Source organism: Schistocerca cancellata, chromosome 4 (genome assembly GCF_023864275.1).
Source record: "Schistocerca cancellata isolate TAMUIC-IGC-003103 chromosome 4, iqSchCanc2.1, whole genome shotgun sequence".
Taxonomy (NCBI): Eukaryota; Metazoa; Arthropoda; class Insecta; order Orthoptera; family Acrididae; genus Schistocerca; species Schistocerca cancellata.
The window spans coordinates 538,946,444-538,966,268 of NC_064629.1; the positions used below are offsets into that span (position 1 = coordinate 538,946,444).

Consider the following 19,825-nt stretch of genomic DNA (forward strand, 5'->3'; position numbering starts at 1 on the left):
TCTTGCACTAGCCAGAGATAAAACCTTCCACATTTGGATTAATAGTCTAGCACTTAGCACTGATCCACCAGACCACACAGAAAAGGTATATTTCTCTTAATTTTGATAAGAAATTGCACCCACAGGTACACGATTCCAAACATAAGAGTTATATTAAGTGTGAATTTAAGGAAATTTCATCTGAAACAGATACTTATAGAAATATATGAAAATATATCTGTTACAAAATTTTCAAATGACTGAGTGTCCCACCACCTTCCCCTCCCCCACCCCTTGCAGATCACCCAATTGTAATTCAGTTACAATACTGTCCATTTCAGTAGACCAGATGAGTAAAAATACATTAATTGTTTCATCTTACTTGTGGAGTGGTTGAGATGCATAACTCATACTTGCTAACAGTGAACTTAAATCACTGCCCACCCATCTCACAATTAAGTTTTCTGTTGTTTCCCTAAACTGCTGAAGGTAAATGCTGTAAAGATTCATTTCAATAGGCAACAGATGATTTCCTTCCACATCCTTATGTAGTGATCAAGCTCCAGGCACCACACTGTCAATGAGACCTTAAACTGTAATACTCCTTCTTTCTATCTTATGGCCCACCATGAGTCATAGACCAGGATGAGGCATCTCAGTGGTACAGAAAGCTGTACCATAAGTGCAATCACAACGGGGGGAATCTGCAGAGATGCCAGATAAACCTCTACTTCCTGAAGAGGAGCAGCAGCCTTTTCAGTATTTGATGGGGAAACAATATGTGTGATGGACTTATCTGGTTTTTGTAACATTTAGCAAACATAGACTTGCTATGCTGGACCTGTGAATGGCTGAAAGCAAGGGGAAACTAGAGCTATTATTTTTCTTGAGGGTGTGCAGCTCTATTGTATGGCTTAATGATGATGGCATCTTCTTGGATAAAATATTCCAGAGGTAAAATAGTCGCCCATTACATTTTCAGGGTGGGTACTATTTGGTAGGATGTTGTCATTTGAAGTTAGAGTAAATGGGAATTAGTGAAGTGTTGTGACAGGAAGAACATGACTTATGGTTGGGTGAGTATAGAGGTATCAACACATAATCAAATAGCAGTAATGTAGGCGTGGGTCTAATAAAGTATAATAAAATGGTAATGCAGATAAGCTAATATGAACAGCATAGTGAATGCATTGTGATAGCCAAGGAAGGAATAAAATCAGAACAGAAAAGTGGCACAAGTTCTGTAGATGATGATGAAATTAAAAGAATGTTTGACGAGATAAATGTAATTATTGACAGAGTTAAAAGAGCAAAAAAAAAAAAATTAGTTGTTAGGGGAGCCTGTAATTCAATAGAAGGAAATTGAAGGAAGGGAAAAAAATAATAGTGGGTAAACAGCAGAAAGGTAGGAACTTAAGGAGGTGGTACCTGGATAAACTAACAGTACCAGAGGTTACAGAGAGTTTCAGATGGTATGATTCACAAGAACAGGGGACAGAAATACAGTAGAAGAAGAATGGGTAGCTTCGAGAGAAGCAATAGTGAAGGCAGCAGAGGATGAAGTAGGTGAAAAGACATGGGCTAATAGAAATCCTTAGGTAATACAAGAGATATTGGATTTAATTGATGAAAAAAGAAAATATAAAAATGCAGTAAATGAAGCAGGTGAAAAGGAATACAAACATCTCAAAAATGAGATCAATAGGAAGTGCAAAATGGCTAAGCAGGGATGGCTAGAGGACAAATGTAAGGATGTATAAGCATGTATCACTATGGGTAAGATAGATACTGCCTACAGGAAAATTAAAGAGATCTTTGGAGAAAAGAGTATCACCTGTATGAATATCAAGAGCTCAGGTCGAAAATCTCTCTAAGCAAAGAAGGGAAAGGCAGAAAGGTGGAAGGAGTATATAGAGAGTCTATACAAGATTGATGTACTTGAGGGCAATATTATGGAAATAGAAGAGGATGTAGATTAACATCAAATGAGAGATATGATACTGCATGGAGAATTAGAGAGAGCACTGAAAGTCCTAAGTTAAAAGAAGGCCCTGGGAGTAGACAACGTTCCAGTAGAACTACTGTTAGCCTTGCAAGAGCCAGCCATGACAAAACTCTTCCATCTCGTGAATCAGATGTATGAGACAGGCGAAAACCCTCAGACTTCAAGAAAAATGTAATAATTACAATCCCAATGAAAACAGGTATTGACAGATGTGAAAATTATTGAAATGTCAGTTTAATAAGTCACGGTTGCAAAACAGTAACCCAAATTCTTTACAGAAAAATGGAAAAACTGGTAGAGGTGACCTCAGGGAGAATCAGTTTGGATACCATAGAAATGTTGGAACACATAAGGCAATACTGATCCTATGGCTTATCTTAGAAGACAGGCTAAGGAAAGAAAAACCTACATTTCTAGCATTTGTAGTCTTAGAGAAAGCTTTTGGCAATGTTGACTGGAATACTCTCTTTCACATTCTGAAGGTGGAAGGGATAAAATACAGTGAGCGAGAGGTGATTTACAATTTGTACAGAAACCAGATGGTAGTCATAAGAGTCAAGGGGCATGAAAGGGATGCAGTGGTTCATAAGGGAGTGAGACAGGGCTGTAGCCTATCCTCAATGTTATTCAATCTGCATATTGAGCAAGCAGCAAAGGAAACAAAAGAAAAATTTGAAGCTGGCATTAAAATCCATGGAGAAGAAACAAAGATTTGCTGACGACTTTGTAATTCTGTCAGAGGCAACAAAGGATGTCGAAGGGCAGCTGAATGGGATGGGCAGTGTCTTGAAACAAGAATATAAGATGAACATCAACAAAAGCAAAACAAGGATAATGGAATGTAGTCGAATTAAATCAGGCGATGCTGTGGGAATTATATTAGGAAATGAGACACTTAAAGTTGTAGATGAGTTTTGCTATTTGGGGAGCAAAATAACTGACAATATTCAGAGTAGAAAGGATATGAAATGCAGACTATGGCAGGGAAAGTGTTTCTGAAGAAGAGAAATTTGTTAACACCGAGTGTAGATTTAAGTATCAGAAAGTCTTTTCTGAAAGTATTTATATGGAGTGTAGCCACATATGGAAGTGAAACATAGACAATAAGTGGTTTAGACAAGAAGAGAATGTAAGCTTTCAAAATGCGGTGCTACAGAAGAATGCTGAAGATTAGATGCATAGGTAATGAGGAAGTACTGAATAGAATTGGAGAGAAGAGGAATTTGTGGCACAACTTGACTAGAAGAAGGGATTGGTTGATAGGACACATTCTGAGGCACCAAGGGGTCACCAGTTTAGTACTGGAGAGAAGCATGGAGGGTAAAAATTGTAGAGGGAGACCAAGAGATGAATACGCTAGATAGATTCAGAAGGCTGTAGGTTGCAGTAGTTATTTGGAGATGAAGAGTCTTGCACAGGATAGAGTAGCATGGAGAGCTGCATCAAACCAGTCTCTGGACTGAAGACCACAACAACAACAGCAACAACAATTGACTGGCATTGTGAACACTTGATTTAAGAATCACACAAGCAGGGTGCATATATGCAAGAGACCTAGAGGCACTTGAAGGTTTCAGACAGGTTATAGGATGGTAAAACAGAGATTTTGAAATTAAATTTTAAACTGCAAAAGAATTCCATGGGTAGATGTAGGCTCTATGATTTATGTAATATGAACTGCAGATTAAAACTGAAGACATTTCAGAAAATTAGGAAACTAAAGAGATGAGACCTGTTTAAACTGAATGGACCACAGGTTATTTAGAGTTTCACAGTGAGCATTAGGCAATAATTGATGGAAACAGAGAAAAAGAATACAATAGAAGATGAATGGGTACCTCTGTGAGTTTAAATAGTCAAGGCAGCAGAGTGGAAAATAGGTAAAATTAAAATGCCCATTAGTAATCCATGCATAATGTGGATGATGTAGAATTTAATTCATAAAAGGAGAAAAACAAAATGCACCAATTGAAGTAGGCAAATGAAAATAGATACATATAAAAGTGAGATTGACAGAAAGTGTAAAAGTGGCTTATTGGGTATGACTAGAGTTCATGCCTAGCTATAGAAGCAATAATATCTACGAAAAGATAGAGCCTACCTAGTGAAATACTGAACAGACCTTGCAATATCACTGACCAGGATTTTATCTCAGAAGTCTTGCAGTCTTTTTTTCTGGCCTCCTGGGATTATTTGATTTGATGACAAGTTGTTAAACAGCAAACTCAGCACCACATAAAAAACTTGTGAGATCTTCTCATATTTATTAATACAAGTAATATTATGATAAACAACTTGTATTCAAGCATTTATACAGGTCATAAGTGAGCACTTCATCTACATTATGATTGTTTAAAAAAGTGATAACAAATTTGCTCTACACTTAAATCATCAAGTTTTTTTTGGGAAAATAACATGTAATTTGATTTGGTTATATAATTACTGCACAGTTTTACTGTTCAGCCCCAGCTTTAACAATCACAGCTACTGTACTGAATCACATTGATAAATACATTGTGATTATTCAACACAAATCGACTAACTTACACATAGTAACTAACTGTATAATGTTAATGAAATAAGTGTGACAAAGATGTTTACTGAATGTGGTCTAAAATGTAATGAAATAAACTGTTATAAACTAGATGGTCATCTACTGGTATATAGTTATTATAGGAAACAGCATAAGGATAGAGGTGTGGCAATCTACTTGTGAGAGAACATATTACATGTAAGAAACTTGCATTTATTGAGCAGTACAGTGAAGAGGGGATATTAGAAGTTAGTGGTATTGCAATTCATCTAAAAGAGATGGAGTCAATATTGTAAAACACAAAGTAATACAAATATACAGATCACCTTGTACATATGTAATCCATTTTATCAACAGCATCAATACCATAATTAGGCAAACTTGTCCCAATGACCTTACTATAGTTGGAGACCTTAACATTGATGCAAACTCCAACAGCATTGCTAACATGAAACTTTATTAACTTCATGCAATCTTAGAAATATAGTTACTATGGATACCAAAGTCTCAGATTCTAGTTCTACCAAGAAAGATTATCCAATAATTAACAAAATTGCTGAAGACACTGCTAAGGTTAGTAACAGACTTTCATTACTCAGACCACCCTGCACAACAGATGGAATATAGAAAAACAGCTCCTAAAATAATACCAAAAACATTTGAAACAAAACGAGTTATGAGCAATAGTAACATGAACTCTCTGAAAATTAAACTAGCTGAGGAGAAGTGTGATCAACTCTATGATGTGGAAGGATCAGATAACAAATGGGATGAGTTTTGTAACATCCTATTGAGACACTTTGATTCCTGTTGTCCTATTAAAGACATGCAGACAAGACCAATACACTGTCAGAGTGGAAGAAATAACAAACACAGACTTCCATCCACCCTTGTTAAGCTCAGGTAAAATATTCATGACTTGGATGTCCTGTACAAATTAACAATACAGTAAATTTAAAAAACAAAAATATAACACAACTAAGAAAACCTTTAAAGCAGAACTTTCAAACCTTAGAAGACAAGTCCACAGTAATGAAATCTCTTAATCTACAAATGTAAGCAAGATGTTGTAGAAACTGATCAATAAGTATCAAAAAATCTCCACAACTAGGGACAGTAAACCCTTTTGCATTATACAGGATGGTAACATTATAAAAGAACCCAAAGCATTATGTAACCTTTTTCCTAAACATTTCATATCTAGAACAGGAAATTCAACACACACTTTAGAAATGTACCAAGAAATACCAAAGCACACCCCTCAAGCAGTGAGTTTTGAATGTAATGAGGTTAAATAAAATGATATAAGAAATATAATCCTCATATTAAAGAGCAAGTTATCAGCTGGATGGATGACACATCGAATGTTGTAGTTAAAAAATTCATATTTTAGATCACTACCTTTAGTAAGGATTTTAAAATGGTTATCTTTTCTCAGCTCTCTGCTCTTTTTACAAAGAACAAATGTCTAAAAAAACACAGCATTGCTTCAGGAAAGATTGGTGCACAACTACTGCAGTTGCTGAATTTCTCTGTAAAGTTTACACTCTCCTAGACCAAGGTATGAAGACAGTTGGCATATTCTTAGATCTTTCCAAAGCCTTTGACCCAGTCAACCATTGGTTGCTCATTGAGAAACTGAAGGCTTGCAACATCAAAGACTCATCTATGCAGTTATTGACCATATACTTGACAAATTGCAAACAATGTACTAAACTTTTATCTAAAATGGATAAGAAGGTAATAGATTTCCAATCTTCTATATATAGAGTAATCCAGGGAGTACTGCAGAGATTGATCCTTGGTCCCTTTGTCTTCTTGGTTTATATCAGTGACTTGATACAACCATTCAACTCATATCTAGTAACCTATGCTGATGACATACACCTCTTGTTTTATGGAAAAGACTTGGAGACATTACACTCAGTTACAACTAAGAGTGTGGCAGAAATAACCACTTATTTTCTACATCAGGGTCTAAACACCAATGTCAGTATATCCCAGCTACTAACATTTAAGATAACTGGTTCTCATGAGGCTGAAATAAACAATATTTGTGGTGTTACATCAGCAGAAACCAATAACATTAAATTTCATGGTGTCTATCTGGACAAAAATCTCTGTTGGGTAAATCAAATTACTTCTGTGTGTGAGAAAATCCGCAGTAGCTTGTATCTTATGAGCCAGTTGGCAAAAATAGTGCCAGTCCAAACACAAAAAACTGTTAACTATGTAACAATTTCCATTTCTTAATTACGGTATTGAACTGTGGGGGTTGTGTGACAGACCTGCACCTTCAACAGAATATTAGTGTTACAGAAAAGTGTGTAAGAAAATCCACAGTAGCTTGTATCTTATGAGCCAGTTGGCAAAAATAGTGCCAGTCCAAACACAAAAAACTGTTAACTATGTAACAATTTAACCATTTCTTAATTATGGTATTGAACTGTGGGGTTGTGTGACAGACCTGCACCTGAACAGAATATTAGTGTTACGGAATAGAGCCATTAGGTTAATACATGGACCAAAGTCAAGAGAGTCCTGTCATGAAACCTTTGTACACATAAATGACTAACAGTACATTCCTGGTATTTGTATTAACTTATTATACTTTTTCTGAATAGTAAAAACAAACCAAATAAGTGCAGTGATACACATAATTAAGATACTAGAAGTAAGGGAAATGCTTCAGACAGAGGACAAAATTAGAAATAGCTGACAATAGTCCATATATTAATGGGCAAATATGGTTCAACAAGCTGCCACAAGCTTTGGAAACTTGTGTACCAAAGCAGTTTCAAAAGAAGTTAAAAGCATTCTTAGTAAATAAATGTTTATATTCACTCAGTGAATTCTAAGCTACTTGCCCTCTCTTGTAACACACAATATAATTAGAATAGTAAGACAAATGTATGTACCACTACTGTATGTTAGTTCCATGCATAGTAATCTACTCAACCTGTGTATGACTTTGCAAAAGACATCAGTTTGATGGCCTACACACAAAAAAAGTAAATAAATAAATAAATGTTGACAATTTAGCTGTTTAACATGAACTGAGAACGCACTTGCTCACTGAAATTTCGTGTTTATGTGGTTTGTACCTATAGCTGATAACTAATATTTCTTTAAAGAGAAATTTTCTGTATAAAATAACGGTTGTACTGTTATCGGCAAGTAAGAAGGTACACAGTGAGTAATAAAGTTTAGATGGCTGCTGCTTCAATAGAAAATTAAATATTTTAAGTAACTTTTGCAGATGCTCTACATGTAAAATGTAAAACAGAAAATAACATAATGTATTTAAGGAGAGAATTGTAGCAAGTGGGGATACCACACCTAGCTACATCTCAATCTTTGGACAGAAGAGAAGCAGCTATAGGGATATCAAGAGCTTAGATGGCAATCCAGTACCAAGAAAAAGTGTGAAGGCTGAAAGCTGGAAAGAATATATAGAAGAATTTGGAGATTCAGAGGAAGCTTGTTAAAGTGTTGACTTGAGTAAAATCTTTGAAATTTTGAAGGTAGGAGGGATAAAATACATAAAGTGAAAGGTTATCTGCAACTTTTACAAAAACCAGACTTCAGTTATAAGGGTTGAAGGATATGAAAGGGAAGTAGTAGTTGAGAAGTGAGTGAGACAGGGCTGTAGCCTGTCCACATTGTTATTTACTCTGTACATTGAGCAAGGTCTATAGGAAACCAAGAAGAGATTTGGAAAGGCAATTAAAGTTCAGAGAAAAGATATAAAATCCTGTACAAACAGAAGAACATGTGACCATGTTGTAATTTCTGTTGGAACCAAGTCCACTAACTTGTCTGAGATAATAAGACTGCTACTGTCCACTAACTCATCTGAGATAATAAGACTGCTACTAAGTCCATGAATATAAATTGTAATATTAGAAAGGTGGTATATTCTTCAGGTGGAGGGATATGCGGTAAGAGTTTGTACAAGAAGCATAATCATCATGGTAATTTTATAGACCATTTCTTGAATTCTGTGCTGTACAGTTGAACAAAATAGACTAGCAATCTTAAATTATCCAAGTCTTACAGGATGTATTTCTAAAGTTGCAGATTCAAGTGTTAACAAATTCTCTTTGAGTTAAAGTACATAATGTTTATTTTTCTTTATTCTGTGCCATTTATTAGAGATGAAAGTAATAACTTTTGCTTCAGGAATGTTTAATAATGTCAAAAGAATATATGTAATTTTAGACGTCAGTGAGACCACTCACCAAACAGCATGGAATCATCGACAGGCATACATAAAAGAGAAAGAAGAAAATGTGCTATGTTTCAAAATCATTCCTTTTTCAAGGTAGAGTGCACACACACGCACGCACGCACACACACACACACACACACACACACACACACACACACACACACACACACACACACACACACCTGTGCCCCTACCTAGACGTCCAATGCCATGATTGTAGTTTGGCAGGTTGGGTGGATTGGATAGGTGTTATGTCAGATAGGGTAGGTAGAGGGAAAGAGAGGCAGGAGAAAGGCAAAGTGATTGAGGGTGGGTAGCTGGTGGTTGAGAGGGGCTAGCCAGATTTATGGCTAGGTATGCAGGAGGGAGGGCTGGCATCTGTATGGGCTAGGCACATGATGCACAGATGTTGAAGCCAGTGGGGAGCTGTGCATGATGAAGGTGATGTGCACACGTGAATTGGAATGTGATGGTAGGGCAGAGTGGGGGGAAACTTTTGTGTGGGAGGTGTAGAGACAGTGGGTTTGTACTCTAGCTCAAGAAAGGATTGATTCTGGAAGCTAACTTCACTATTTGACGAGTGGTCAACTTTACTCCTAACATAACCACAGTCTACCAGTACTTTCCAAAATAATAAATATGACTGTTATGCCAGTTGATGTGCTGTAATGCATTCTGTTATCAGATGATATAAATAGGACTGAAGTGTGTGCTCATATACACTTGGATATGCAAGAGTGCAGGACCCAGTTTAAACTAGGAAAAGTACCTGATCGTGAAACATATTAGGTTTGACACTGATTACATATATATATATATATATATATATATATATATATATATATATATATATATATATATATATATATTACATTAATAAATAGTGCTGAGAGAAGAATCATTTTTTAAATCTTTTGGCAGAGCAAAAACTAATATGTTAACTTACTCAAATTGCCAGTGAACTGTTGAGTATTAGTTTTGTGTTAACTTCTCATTCTAATAGTCCATGTCTTTGCATGGGTGACATTTAAATGCCATTGAAAAGTAAATGTTTTCACTGTATTTCAAATTCTAAATTATATTAAGAGCCTTCAAAGTCAACTCTATACTGTGCCCCACTCTGAAACTTGCTTATAGACTGACAGATAAACCAGAACATTATGACCGATGACCTACTATTGATATACAGCCATCGAGATGATAGCAATGTCACCTGGTGGGCAATGACTACTAGTCAGACACACAGACAGTGTGCTGTTTGTGTGCAGAATGGGGAAGGTGTGCAGTCTATCAGAGTTTCACTGAGGGCAGATTGCAATGGCCTAGAGGCTAACATGATTTCTCAGGGGTTCTAGGAGTGCTGTGATGGGTGCCTTCAAACCAGGGTGAAACCACATGCAGATGTTGTGGGGCTGGGCAGCCACCCCTCATTACAGATGTCAGACATCATAGGCTGAGCATACTGGTAAACAGGGAAGACTTTAATGGTGGGCAGAGGACAAGTGTGTCTCAACATTCCTAACAATGGGGCTCGGCAGCCATTGACCCATGCATGTGCCAATGTTAATACTTTTACAGTGGCAAGTATGACTGAAATTGACATATGACCATCAGCACTGGACATTGGTGCAGTATCAGAGCATTGCATGGTCTTATGAATGCCAATACCTTCTTCATCTACTGCAGAATGGAGACAAGCAGGTGGTAGCTCCACTATTCTCTGGGGAACATACATGTGGGCATCCATGGGACCAGTGGAGCTTGTGGAAGGCCCGATGACAGTCAAGGAGTATTGTACACTATTTTCAGACCACATACATCCCTTCATGGTGAACATATTTCCTGACAGTAGCAGCATTTTTCAACAAGATAATGTTCCATGTCACAAGACCAGGAGTGAGATGGAGTGGTTCGAGGAATATAATGGCAGGCTGCAATTGAACTGGCCCCCCACTTGCCAGACCAAAACCTAATCGAACACATCTGGGATGTGAGCTAATTGCCCCTCTCAACAGAATTTAAGGGTGTTAGGTGACTTGTGTGCGCAGATGTGGTGCCAACTCCCTCCAGTGAACTAACAAGGTCTCATTGCCTCCTTGGCACAACGCATTGCTGCTGTTATCCATACCATAGGTGGACACACCAGCTATTAGGTAGGCGGTAATAATGTTCTCACTGATCAGTGTATATATTCTAAAGTGATTATGGGTTGTCTTGCATTTGCTTAGAAGTTTCTTTCCATGTACTGCATAACCTCCTCTACTAATTTCATTTTAGTGTCAGGACTCATTTCTAAATAGTCAAGGGAGCCATCATGCGCAATCTTGCCAAGCTTCTCTTGGGCAGGGCTCATACACTGGTGAGTGGAAACATTATGATCATGTGGTTTATGATATGTTGGTCCAATTTAGGGATCCAGTACAGCAGCAGTTCAGCGTGGCATGGGTTTCACAAGCTCTTTTTGGGTATCTGGAAGTATGTGGGATCAGTTGTCTATGCACACACTGTGCAGTCCCCATAAATTATGGGATGGTGGTTTGTGGATACAGAGCTAGTGCCATGTGTTACTATGAGTTCTGATCAGGCAAATTTTATGGCAAAGCTATCAATGTTTTTTCACTATCACGCTCCTCAAACCACTGTAAAATGATTCTAGACTTGCAACATGGACAGTTATTCTGTTAGAGGATGTCGTCACTGTTGGGGAAGACATCAAGCATGACTGGGTTTGGATGGTTCACAATAGCATTCACATAGTCCAGAGCTGTATTGGTGCTTTTAGTTACTACCACAGATCCCATGGAAGCCCATATCAATATCCCCATAGCATAATACTGCCCCCACCAGTTTCGAGCAACCGTCCACCTGGGCTACAGTGTAGCTGGATTTGATCACAGACATGATTCATCTGACTGGGCAACACATTTCCATTTATTCATGGTACAATCTTGATGATCTCATGTCCAATGCAATTGTAACTGACAGTGTCATTGTGTCAATATGGAAACATATAGGGGCCATTCACTGCTGAGCCACATTCAAAAATGTACTCTGAATGGCATATTCTGAAACACTTGTGCCTGCACAAGCATTGTACTTTGTCATCAGATCTATCAGAGATTACTGCCTTTCCTCATTTACATGGCAGGCAAGGCTCTACCCTCCCCATTTTGTGCTTTCATTGTGCTTCAACCACTCTCCACAGATGCTCGTGACAGTAGCACACAAACAGCTGACTAACTGTGTCATTTCAAAGATGCTCATTTCCAGGTGCTGAGGCATAACAATCTGCTGTTTGTCAAAGTCTCATGTCAGTGGATTTTCCCATTAACAGCCTGTATCATCACTAGAATGATGACCCATTCATGTCTACTCCATTCCTGTATTTCTATTACCTGTCAACATAATGTTTTGGCTCATCAGTGTATTTACAACACTCAGGAATGCATATTTATATTAATTATTTTTGGCAACATAGGAGTTTACCACTGGTGACCCCAATGTAATTGATACCTTTTCTCCAATTGACAGGCATATAGAATGAAATGTCAAATATGGCATTATACTGCTTCCAAATAAATAGGAAATGAATGTTAACATCACATAAAATATCCTGCAAGCACTATTTAAAATAAGATCTGATTAATACAATAACATTAGAAGTAATTTTAAATATGAGTGAACATTTGATATTGATGCAAAGACCTAAACAAATCATCCAGAAGATCCACCGAATTGGCCATCCAGTACTGTTCCCAAAGAGGCACATCCTAGGGAAGTTCCTACTAACAGACATGGTCAACACATTTCCCTTCCTATGTTCATTATTAAGACATATAAAATTAAGAATTTTTTTATTGTTTGTTTCTTACAGTTATTGTTGTTTTTGTTTTCAATGTAACTTTTATATTGTGGTTTCATAGATTGTCAAGTTTTAATTAATTTTTTTTCTGTGTTCGGTGAATGTTATGATGTGTACCTATGGAGATGCCAAATCCCATCAAATTTTAATAAACAAGTAAAAGTAACCATTGTGAAATAATCATGTAGTGCTGATGAAGATTTCATAAAGCTGAAATGAAGTTGCTGAACTTCAGATTACACCTTATTTAATACCAAATGATGTAAGGCTCCAACTTCATGACAGAGATGGGTAGAATTTCCCAGTAAGCATGTCAACAGGCATCCATGTGTTCATCTGAATGATAGTTGGCCCTTCCTGGTCCCTACACATTTGGTCTGTACCAGTGAAACTAGGGCCATATGCAAAGTATTTGGGAAATATATAATTTGACTAATAAGTGGAACATGCTGTGAACAAATGAACCATCAAGAGTCAGTTTTGCCCAGTTCACAGAGTCCATTGTCACACATTGCTAAACCATCAAAAGTATAATATTTTATGTTTAGCAAGTTTTCAAGTTTGTTGCCATATACTTAGTATTATGTCTTTAGGTGTTTAGCAGTCTTTGTTGAGAAACAGTGTGCACTATACAAATCTGTCTGAAAAAGGAGGGCACAACCTACAAATTATAAACTTTTTGTCCAAAAGGGACTCTATATATGCATTAACTAATAAAAATTATTGCTCAATTTATCGAAGAACAATATAAAAATGGGAGCTATTTAAATCTATATGTGACATCTTGTTTGAATCCTTTTGTAGTTTAGAACTAACTGTGTGTTTCAGGAAAATTGGTATTTTAAGGCTTTGTTGCATGCATTACATTCAACGTACAATTACAAGTCATGCATCAAATAAAAGAGCAGTTCAAACAGTTTTGTTTGTATACTTGTGTACATGCACATGCATTGTTTCCTGTGCATCCAATTAGAAAGTGCTAGTAACAATAATGGCTACTAGCAGCCAGATAGCTTGTTGTGTTTTATAGTTTGAAAGGACTCAGTCTGTTTTAGAGTGCTACATGCATTCTGTATTAAGTTCCTTAGTAATCCTCCATGTCATAATAATACCCATAGATGGTATCATCAGTTTGAAAACACTGGCTCTCTCTGCAAAGGGAGTAGTACATGACAACAAAGGGTGACCGAAGAACATTTTGAATGAGTCAGAGAGGCTTTCATGCATAGCCACAGGAAATCAGTTCTGTAGGGTAGTCATGAATTAGCAGTTCCAGTATGTCTATGTGGAGACAAAAGAGACACCTAGAACTATGTCCTTATCATCTGCAGTTGTTACCCACTCTAAAGCTTACTCCAACTTTGTAAACAATATGTTGCTAAACAAAGACAAGGTATTCTGGATTGTGTCATCTTCAGTGATGAATGAGGACACTCATGAATTTGATTTCAGAATTTCAGAATTCTGAAATGTAGTATAGAGGGTGCAGCAGAAAGCTGACAAAGGCTCAGGAGACAAATACAAGATGAGATGTGAATGACTAACAGGAATGCATGATATACTCACACTTGCAGACAAAATAGTCTCCTATCAATAATTTCAATCAGAAGGGACCTTTGTTTACCCAGAGCTGTACTTCAAGACAATTCAGCAGCCCTTATTTGTCTGTTGAGAGAATTAGGGTGGCCTACAATCACATGTGATTAATTTCCAGCAATTACAGGTGTGAAAATTCCTCTTCTTTTAGGTGAACCTCTCCATCCAGGTGGGCAGTTCAGGAAGAGATTAAAATAATTTAAATTTCAAATACTGTAAGAATAGGGAAATTGGATAGTGCATTTAGTATCATGCACTAAAATATTAAGGCTTGGGAAACAATGTTAATAATCACAGTATTTACTTAAATTGAATTCAGTTTATGCACTTTGTCTGAGCATCATGCAAAAACAGAAAGAGAAATGTTAGATGGTGAAGATTATTAGTTAGCAGTTGCCTTTTGCAAAAGTAAAATGAGTAGTTTACAACTAGAGTTCCACAGGTTCAAAACTGGTACTATTCCTGTGTCTGCTCTGTATAAATAATCTCCCATTTTACACTGATGGGCATAAACATCACTCTTTGCTGATAATGCAACCATCATAATCAAGCATAACATAGCTGCAAGAGTAAGAGCAATAGAAGAAATGTGCAAAAGTTTACTCATAGGTTCTTGGAAACAAATCTATCAGTTCAAACACAGTTCATTCAATTCTGTAGAAGTGAAGAACACCAGTAATGGTACAGCATGGGTAATAAGAAAGACATAAAATTGATTGTTCAAAATTTCTGGGTGTGCATATTTGTCAGAAACTGAATTGAAAGTCACTTATTACACATCAGCTCAAATGCTCAAGTTCACACACATTTTCTCTTTAAGAATTTACTGAGTCTGGTGATGAAAGCATTAGAAAATTAACTTACTCTCTATACTCCCATTCATTTATGTCATATGGAGTAACTTTCTGACACAATTCCACATATAGGCACTAGGTATTCATTGCACAGAAATATACTGAAAAGATAATATCTGATATCTTTCCTCAGACTTAATATAGGCAACTATTTAAAAAATTATGCATATTATAACAGCCTCATAATACAGTTACTTGATTTTGTTGTGAATAATCTGGTAAAATTTCAAAATTAACAATAGCATTTATAAATATAAAATTCACAATTTGGCCTAAATCTTGCACACAAAAGAGGAAGGTATGCACTCATAAAACTATTTGACCACCACTCTTACAAATGAAAGGTACTGACACATTATGAAAGTTTTAAAAACACATTGAAATAATTTCTACTTGATAACTCCTCATACTCCATATATCAGTTTCTGTCATGGAATAGGATTAAAAAATTCAGTTATATAAATGGCCAGCATGTAGTCATGTCTTCACTTTGAAAATGTATATTATTTGTAAACCTAATCTAAGTTATTGCTTGTTGGCTTTTGTCTAGGGATCTTTGACTCAAGTTTGTTCAAAATATGGTTGGAATGCATTATGTGCATAGTTCTAGTCCACCAACTTTGCCAATTGGCCCTAACACTGCTGATCGATGGTGAATTCGTATAGGCTTAAATAGGATTGTAAAAGTATAACCCCTTTATTTCTTCAAAATACTTGTGAAGTACATCCTAATGGCTCAGAATTTGTTACATTTAAATATGTACTAAAGTCATGCAAAAATTGGTGATCTCTTAGGTGTATGCTTCCCTTGTTAGTGAAATTTAAATGTTAATGAGAAATTTTTTAGACTACAGTTAAGCTAATATTTAGTTTGTTCTTGATATGAACTGTTGTTAGATGCAGGCTTTACCAATGACTTGCATTATAAGTACACTACTGGAAATGGAAAAAAGAACACATTGACACCAGTGTGTCAGACCCACCATACTTGCTCCGGACACTGCGAGAGGGCTGTACAAGCAATGATCACACGCACGGCACAGCGGACACACCAGGAACCGCGGTGTTGGCCGTCGAATGGCGCTAGCTGCGCAGCATTTGTGCACCGCCGCCGTCAGTGTCAGCCAGTTTGCCGTGGCGTACGGAGCTCCATCGCAGTCTTTAACACTGGTAGCATGCCGCGACAGCGTGGACGTGAACCGTATGTGCAGTTGACGGACTTTGAGCGAGGGCGTATAGTGGGCATGCGGGAGGCCGGGTGGACGTACCGCCGAATTGCTCAACACGTGGGGCGTGAGGTCTCCACAGTACATCGATGTTGTCGCCAGTGGTCGGCAGAAGGTGCACGTGCCCGTCGACCTGGGACCGGACCGCAGCGACGCACGGATGCACGCCAAGACCGTAGGATCCTACGCAGTGCCGTAGGGGACCGCACCGCCACTTCCCAGCAAATTAGGGACACTGTTGCTCCTGGGGTATCGGGGAGGACCATTCGCAACTGTCTCCATGAAGCTGGGCTACGGTCCCGCACACCGTTAGGCCGTCTTCCACTCACGCCCCAACATCGTGCAGCCCGCCTCCAGTGGTGTCGCGACAGGCGTGAATGGAGGGACGAATGGAGACGTGTCGTCTTCAGCGATGAGAGTCGCTTTTGCCTTGGTGCCAATGATGGTCGTATGCGTGTTTGGCGCCGTGCAGGGAGCACCACAATCAGGACTGCATACGACCGAGGCACACAGGGCCAACACCCGGCTTTATGGTGTGGGGAGCGATCTCCTACACTGGCCGTACACCACTGGTGATCGTCGAGGGGATACTGAATAGTGCACGGTACATCCAAACCGTCATCGAACCCATCGTTCTACCATTCCTAGACCGGCAAGGGAACTTGCTGTTCCAACAGGACAATGCACGTCCGCATGTATCCCGTGCCACCCAACGTGCTCTAGAAGGTGTAAGTCAACTAGCCTGGCCAGCAAGATCTCCGGATCTGTCCCCCATTGAGCATGTTTGGGACTGGATGAAGCGTCGTCTCACGCGGTCTGCACGTCCAGCACGAACGCTGGTCCAACTGAGGCGCCAGGTGGAAATGGCATGGCAAGCCGTTCCACAGGACTACATCCAGCATCTCTACGATCATCTCCATGGGAGAATAGCAGCCTGCATTGCTGCGAAAGGTGGATATACACTGTACTAGTGCCGACATTGTGCATGCTCTGTTGCCTGTGTCTATGTGCCTGTGGTTCTGTCAGTGTGATCATGTGATGTATCTGACCCCAGGAATGTGTCAATAAAGTTTCCCCTTCCTGGGACAATGAATTCACGGTGTTCTTATTTCAATTTCTAGGAGTGTATTTCCTTGCATCATGGCTGCTTTAGTATGGGTCAGTGACAGGTACAGATAAAACAAGTTAGTTTGTTTATCATAGCTGGACCATTTGACTATTTACAGCAAGAATTAGGATGGTAAACCCTGACTATGATAAAAATTTGATTGACAGAAGGGATCTACATTGAAGTCACCCAGGGGAAATCTACCTGCCCAATATATCAGCTTCATAGGCGAAGACTTAACTTTAAAAGTTGGAAAAGGTAGTACACTAAAGATTGACAGAAATGTTTAAAGAAAAACATAAGTCAGCAATGCGAATTATTTAGTCCTCACTTTTATCTAATTTGTTTACTCAACAACCTTGATTGTGGCACATGAGCTTTCTTTGTGATTAAAAAAAAAAAGGAAAATTATAAAGGAGCTGATGACTTTGACTGTACAGATTGTATGAATGAAATTTTGTTATGATGTTCAACATATACTATAAAATCAGTGCAACTTTCAAATGCTTCTATGGCTATCTATATATATTTTTCTGAATGTGTTTGTTCTACAGTTATGCATGTTTCTACATTATACTTCCCAGGCAGAGTACTGGTCATCTTGTTATATACTATAGATTAGCTTAATGGATACTTCAAGTGAGTGCTAAAGAAATTTAATGCACTACATCAGTCTGCAATATTTGTATGTTTATTATCCACCAAGGAAGTGTTATAGACTCCCTGCTGTTCCTAATCAATATAAATGATTTAGGAAAGGATCTGAGCAGCTCTCTTAGATTGTTTACAGATGTTGCTTACATTAGCCATATTGTTAAGTCATCAGAAGATCAGAACAAATTACAGAATGATTTAGACAAGATATCTGTAAGGTGTGACAAGAAACAACTATGAGAAGTGTGACATTCTCCACATGAGTACCACATTTAAAAATCTTTTGAATTTTGGTTACATGATAAATCATACAAATTTAAAGGCTTTCAGTTTAAGTTAATGCACAGACATTATAATTACTAACAACTGAAACTGGAATCATCACATAGAAAATGTTGTGGAAAGGTGAACCAAAGACTACATTTTATTATCAGAACACTAAGAACATGCAACAGCTCTTCTAAAAAGACTACTTTTTAACTATGTTAGTCCATTTTCTACTGGAGTACTTCTGCACGATATGGAGTTCTCACCACATATGATTGATGGAGGACTTTTAAAAACTTCAAAGAATAGTAGCTCCTTCTGTATTATCATGAAATAGGGATGTCACAGATATTAAATGCAAGTTTATGTGCCAATAATTAAAACAAAGGTGTTTTTCATTGAAGTGAGATCTTTTCACATAATTTCAATCAGCTGTGTACTCTTTCAAATACAAAAATAAATTGACTTCCATTTACATAGAGAGAAATGACCTTCATAATAAAACAAGGAAAATCAGAGCTTGCATGGAGGGATTTAGATCTTCACTTTCCCGTGTGTTGTTCAAGAGTGGAAAGTTGAGAAATACTGTGAAAGTGGTTCTACGAATCCTCTGCCAAGCACTTAAGTGTGAATTGCAGAGTAGTCATGGAGATGTAGATAATTAAAATACATAGTTGAAAACAAATGTATTAAAAGATGATCAGTACTCTGTCCAAAAAGTGTCATGTACATACTTGTGATAATATTTTGTTCTGAAACATAGTCTTCTATTTTCATTGTGACGAGAAATGAATTTATCTTTATAACCAAGTATAACATGAATTCTTGCAGGAACTTCCAAATACAGAGGAACCAAATATTTTGTATTATATGCTCCAATGTTTGCACATTTTGTGCTTGCACGGTGATGCTTTAACCAAAGCAGCAAAGGACCAGCCAGGTTTCCTCATATGGTGCCAAGAAAATCTTACAATAAAAAAGTAAGTTTAGTAATAAATTTATCAGTGGCCAAGTCAATGCAGCTGATATGGTGACTATGTCAAATTATACATATACCTAAAAACAAAGATGATGTGACTTACCAAATGAAAGTGCTGGCAGGTCGACAGACACACAAACGAACACAAACATACACACAAAATTCAAGCTTTCACAACAAACTGTTGCCTCATCCCTCTTTCCTGCGAAAGCTTGAATTTTGTGTGTATGTTTGTGTTCGTTTGTGTGTCTGTCGACCTGCCAGCACTTTCATTTGGTAAGTCACATCATCTTTGTTTTTAGGTATATTTTTCCTTCGTGGAATGTTTCCTTCTATTATAATCAAATTATACATATATAGATATCAGCTGCTCCAGATATGATGATACATCTCCATGTATAACTGTGGTATGGTTGTCTCTATTGACAAAGCTACACTCATCTCCATAAATTAAGGAATATTTTACAGCTATGTAAAACATGGTCTGTGGTCTGTGGTAACACTGTGTGAACTTAGCTTGGTTGGTAATAT

At 37.6% G+C, this 19,825-nt stretch overlaps 1 protein-coding gene across 1 annotated transcript in view; it reads left to right on the forward strand.

Moving 5' to 3' along the window:
- The window catches only part of LOC126183377 (protein unc-79 homolog), an 852,060-nt gene that overhangs the window by 293,325 nt on the left and 538,910 nt on the right, over positions 1-19,825 (forward strand). The window contains 1 exon segment of the mRNA XM_049925310.1: positions 19,147-19,295. Within this exon segment, the coding sequence (XP_049781267.1) occupies positions 19,147-19,295 (149 nt within the window).